Here is a 6,000-nt window from a genome sequence, read left to right on the forward strand (position 1 = left end):
ATATATATATATATATATTTATAATATATATATATATATATATATATATTTTAAGATCTTTGCTCTTGAGGGCTGAATGGGTCAAGAGAGAAGGAAATCATAAAGATTAAGGTTGCTTTTAACTCATCAGGTGTTTATACAATATTTCTTAGGACGCTGAGTTTATTTTGCTAAAGTTTAATAAAGCCTAAGTTACTGAACTGACAACATTAAAGAAATGCCAGAGCAGTGTTGAGTAATTGAATTTTGTAAAAGAACACTGTCAATAAGCATAAGGGCAAGCAGTTTAAGGCTAGAAAAAGAAGTAGTCAAATTATTTGTCGTCAATATCTATATTGTCTGTTTCAGCACATGGCATATAATTTACAAAAGAAAACTGTCTCCATTGAAAAATCAACTTGCAACTCAACTTTACAATCACAAATATTCAGTAATGGCCAATGTAGTTTATGAGAAACATTTGTATCAGATCAATTGATTTCCGTTGTGAGTCTGATAGTTTTGTTGCTATAGAGAAGGTAAAAGCTGTACTAAATCTTGAGAATAGTTTTGCTTTGATTCATATGCCAGATTCTTAGACAAGTTAGAAATTGAACATACCATTGTCAGTGGGATGCAGTATTACATGGGATGATAAGGAGGTGGAAGCAATAGAGGGGTAAAATTATATTACGACTTATTTACTAAGTAGGTAAGGGTTAATTTTTATTGATGACTTGGAAAGCAGAATAAGCAGATAAGCCACTAAGTTGGAGGGGAAAATCTGTTTATATGTGATTGTAGGACTAAGTTCACCTCTCAAATATTAGAGAAATGAGTGAAAAATATAATGTACACATACACACAAATAAATAGCATATGCAATTTATTTGAATTAACTTTTTCACTCTTTGATAATGAGTTACACTTTTTGATCTTTGAAGTCTAATTTTAAAGGGTCAGAGTGCTAATGGAATTTATTAAAGGGAAACAATTGGTCCCAAGAAAGAAGGTTAAATGGAAATTATTTAATTTAGAAGAAAAGATTGAGTGTCAGTTTGCTGTTTTTGTACTGTGATATTACATCAAGATTAGAAGTAGCCAGCTAGCATCTCTGTCCAACTCAGGATTGATGAAGGGGAATAAATTGCATTTCAGCAAGAAGGATTTAGCTTAGCTCTTTTCGTAACAGGTAGTAAAATAGATTTCCCAAGAAAATTAAAGAATGGGCTCACTGGAGATAAAGATGCCTCTACCACTTGTGCAAAGGATTTAGACAACACCCTTGCCCAAGGGGAATGAACCAAATAATCTTGAAAACTTCCTAAATGCCTTCCTAAATTATTATTATTTTTTTTGGTAAAGAAATAATTTTTAGTTGAGAAAAAACTAATTACGCATTTTTATACAAAGAAGTGTAGAAATTTGTCTTTCATTTTTAAAATTTTTTAATTTAAATGTAGTTTAGGAACAAACCCAAAATTTATTGTCTTATTATATCTAATTAGATTAATTGCTCTGTGAATATCTTAAGGAGCCAGACACTTAAATATGTTCAAGTTGTTTTCAAAACTAGAGCTCGAACAAATAATGAAGACTTTGGAGGGCACAGGGACATTACATTTTTATTAAATTTTCACATGTTTTATCTAATTTGGGAGTTTAATTTCATAAATATTAATATACACAAACTTTCTACAGTGGTTTAGAGTTTCCTAACTGGAAATTCTGATTTTAGGATTCATTTTCATTCAAAGACAACTGCTATTTAAAAATGAAGGGTTGAGAAAAAAAGGTTGAAGAGTAAGTGGATTAGTTTATGAGACAAAAATAGAACTGCTGTAGTTTGAATGACAATTATGTGAGCTACTAGTTTGGAAGATAAGCAAGCTTAATTTTTTATTTATTGAGAAAAAATAGATTCATTTCTAATTAGATTCATTTCATTTAAAAGATGACTGGAAAATTGATGTCTAATAATTGATTGTTAATTATTAAAGCTAAGGCCAGCCGTGTCACAGAGGCAAGTTGGTGAGAGCTGCTTGTATTCTGTTTCTCCAGGTTATGTTCTTTCTGCATTAGATCAAGTCAAATCACCACCCGCAGCTGACACTGATTTGCTTTCTTTTAGAAATCTCAGGCCAAGGATAGAATAAGCATGTACATGAAATCTCCTCCTGTTATTGGAGTTCACCTGCACAGACCCTTTTGGAAATGCTTAAAAAGTAAAACCAGGATGGAAAGAAGTTGCCACAATGTCCCTTATTTTCAAGTTATCCTGGGTTGCTAAAAACATCTTTAGTTTTAGTGATATTAATTCATAACAGTCACCAGCTCTGAATTAATTAGAGAAGGGATTGAGAAATCAATATCCAAAACTTCATCGTGATTAGAGTAGCAGTCACATAGGAAAGAGGTCAAAACAGTGAGTACTAAGTAATGGTGGTTACTGGTGGAGACGTGTCCATGCAACACACATGCACAAAATGAGTCATTGTCACCACATGCATACCCACAGCAGCATGCATGGCCTATGTTAAAAGACTAAGCCCCACAAGTGTTCCATCTGATGAGAATATAGGATTATTTTATGTTGTGATTCCTGGTATCCACTATGATCTAGTAGAAAAACAGAAGTGAATTTCAAATTTTTAGCCAACTCCAGATTGCCCAGAGATATTTCTCGGTTAAACAATACCCTGTAGTAGCTATAGGTCATGCCAGTGATTTCAGACTAATATAAGACACAAACATGATTGAAATGTAATATAGAAAAACAGAAGGTGACTACCATGCATGTACAGTTTACTACTACAGTAAGCTTAAAACCATACCCCCTGCCATCCAGGAACGCGAAACTAGTTTTAAGGAAACAAAAGAGGAACAAGTAAAGTGATGCTGTCATGTAGTAGCACTTTGCTTATTTTATTTAATCTTGAACTAAAAAAATTTTTTTTTTTGGCTGAAATAGGCTTATGTGCCTCTTCCACACTGGAATATATGTCGCTTGATATTTGTATCTTTCCAAATGATTTAAATATTTAGGAAGTGTCCATTGTCAACCTAGGCTTATGATTCTTGCAGGAAAAAGATCATAACAAACACCACTGAGAAAGTAACAATGTCTCCAACCAAAACCAAGCCATGATGTCTCCACCAGGCGCTTGGACTAGCTAAGGGCAGCATGATGTTGCATTGAACAGGGCATACAGCAGGCAACTTAACATGCCAAGTAAAGGGGGACTTCGAACATCAGATGTCAAAATTTGAGTTCGTACTTTACCTTTGACATTGCGACCATTGTCTGTTTTGAACACATAAGGATAAAAGAAAAGAGAAATATAAAAAGACTAAAATTATGTCATATACACTGAATTACCTCTATATACAAAAACAGATAAAACAGGATGTAATGCTTAAAATTTTAACTTTGAAATTAACATTTTGTACTATTTAACCAAGTAAAATGCATATGCTAGAAATAATATCTGCTGTCATAAACGTTCGTGTTCAAATATGTGAAACATTTACCTCAATTTAAATGGATTCCAAGATACATATATTATAGTTATGACAGTTTGGAGAAAGACATACCCAGCTGCCTGTAATTGTGATAAAAACTTTCAACTTTGTCAGAAGCCAATTTTAGTGTTGCTTCAACCATCATTCAACAAAGAAGGACTACACAACATTTTGCATGTTAAGCAATTTTTTGTATAATTTCACCTAGTGTGTCAATAAGGAAAAATATTTCTAAAACAGCATTTTACCTTATAAACCAACTTACATTATTAATCACAAATTTATTATTTGTCCCTCTCATAAATGTTCTTTAATGTATATTTTGAAAATACCTAATAGTACACAGAGTCATTCTTAGGTAAAAAATAATTATAAGAAATTAGTGAGACACTGGAGTGTTCAAAGGGAATGTAAGATTTTAAAATTTATGTTGTTACAATGCACTCAGTATAATAGCCAGAATATTTAGGAAATTTGTTTATATTAAAACTAGAGGCCTGGTGCATGAAATTCGTGCACAGGTAGGGTCCCTAGGCCTGGCCTGCAATCAGGGCCAATCTTCCCCGCCTGCTGGCAGCTGGCCCTGCCTCCCACCACTGCTGGTTTCCCTCTGTGTGTGGGATGACCATTGGGGTGAATGGGGCCCTGGCATCGCCCGTGTCCACCGCCACTCACCCCCGGTTCCCAGTTCCCCATGGGGCGATTGGGGCCTGAGGGCTGGAGGCAGCTCCTGCATTGAGCATCTGCCATCTGCCCTCTGCCCTCTGGTGGTCAGTGTGCGTTATAGCTGACCAGTCGTTCTGCAGTCCGGACAATTTGCATATTATGCTTTTATATATATACTAGTAGCCCATTTGCAGGAAGAATCCTGCAATTTGCATATTATGCTTTTATAAGTTGTCTTCAGTCTTCACTCCTCCCTCCCTCAGCGTATGCAAATTAGCCGCCATCTTTGTTGGGTAATTTGCATACTCCTGATTGGCAAGCGAAGGTGCAGTCAATTTGCATATTACTACTTTATTAGGTAGGACTAGAGGCCGGTGCACAAAATTTGTGCACAGGGGTCTGTGTCCCTCAGCCCAGCCTGCACCCTCTCCAATCTGGGACCGCTCGAGGGATGTGCGACTGCCCATTTAGGCCCGAATCCTATGGGAATCAGGCCTAAATGGGCAGTCGGACATCTCTCTCCCAATCCAGGACTGCTGGCTCCCAAATGCTCCCCTACCTGCCTTCCTGATTGTCCCTAACTGCTTTTGCCTGCCAGCCTGATTGCTGCCTAACTGCTCCCCTGCCAGCCCAATTGCCCCTAACTGCCCTCCCCTGCCAGTTCGGTCACCCTTAACAGCCCTCCCCTGCCAGCCTGGTTACCCAAAACTTCCCTCCCCTGCCATCCTGGTCACCCCTAACTGCCCTCCCCGGCAGGCCCGGTCACCCCCAACTCCCTCCCCTGCTGGCCTGGTCACCCCCAGCTTCCCTCTTCTGCAGGCCTGGTGCCCCCCAACTGCTCTCCCCTGTAGGCCTGGTGCCCCCCAACTGCCCTCCCCTGCAGGCCTGGTGCCCCCCAACTGCTCTCTCCTGTAGGCCTGGGTCTTCCCCAACTGCCCTTCCCTGCAGGCCTGTGCCCCCCCCCCCCACAACTGCCCTCCCCTGCAGGCCCGGTCGCCCCTAACTTCCCTCCTCTGCCGGCCTGGTCACCCCTAACTGCCCTCCCCTGCAGGTTTGATTGCCCCCAACTGCCCTCCCTTGCAGGCCTGGTCCCTTCCAACTGCCCTCCCTTGCTGGCCATCTTGTGACAGCCATCTTGTGTCCACATGGGGGCAGCCATCTTTGACCACATGGGTGCAGCCATCTTGTGTGTTGGAGTGACGGTCAATTTGTATATTACAGAAGCCCAGTGCACGAAATCGTACATGGGAGGGGGTTGTCCCTCAGCCCGGCCTGCACCCTCTCCAATTTGGGACCCTTTGGTGGATGTCTGACTGCTGGCTCCTAACCACTTGCCTGCCTGCCTGCCTGCCTGATTGCCCCCTAACCATGCCCCTGCTGGCCTCATTGCCCCCAACTGCTCTCCCCTGCCAGCCTGATCGCCCCCAACTGCCCTGCAGGCCTGGTCACCCCCAATTGCCCTTCCCTGCTGGTCTGGTCGCCCCCAACTGCCTTCCCCTGTCGTCCATCTTTGTAGTGGCCATCTTGTGATGGCCATCTTGAGGTGGCCATCTTGTGACGATGTGAGGGCGGCCATCTTGTGGTGGCCATCTTGTGATGTCGTGCAAGGGCATCATGTGATGCCACCTAGGCTTTTATTATATAGGATAGATGGTCTGTTTTCAAATCTCAGAATGGAGTCTGTAAGGATGGATAAAGGCCTTTCCTTTTCTTTGCTTTGGCTTCCACAATTTATGAGAAGCACCTGGTCATTAACTCCCAAGATTATTGGCTCCTCTGATTCAAACAGCTCCTCTGTTCAAACTGTGGGACAAGATAAGCTACTCTCAAGGC

The 6,000-nt window shown here is 40.6% G+C and overlaps 1 protein-coding gene across 2 annotated transcripts in view; it reads right to left on the reverse strand.

Annotated features, from left to right (window-relative positions):
* The window catches only part of KCNH7 (potassium voltage-gated channel subfamily H member 7), a 417,895-nt gene that overhangs the window by 118,266 nt on the left and 293,629 nt on the right, over positions 1 to 6,000 (reverse strand). Inside the window, exon 5 of one of the 2 annotated variants that reach the window (XM_054723107.1) lies at positions 3,263 to 3,283. The exons of the other annotated variant lie outside the window; for it this stretch is intronic. Coding sequence (XP_054579082.1) covers positions 3,263 to 3,283 — 21 coding nt within the window. The remainder of the gene's footprint in view (positions 1 to 3,262; positions 3,284 to 6,000) is intronic. 2 annotated transcript variants of the gene reach the window in all.

This window comes from Eptesicus fuscus, chromosome 11, assembly GCF_027574615.1.
Source record: "Eptesicus fuscus isolate TK198812 chromosome 11, DD_ASM_mEF_20220401, whole genome shotgun sequence".
In the NCBI taxonomy this organism is placed as follows: domain Eukaryota; kingdom Metazoa; phylum Chordata; class Mammalia; order Chiroptera; family Vespertilionidae; genus Eptesicus; species Eptesicus fuscus.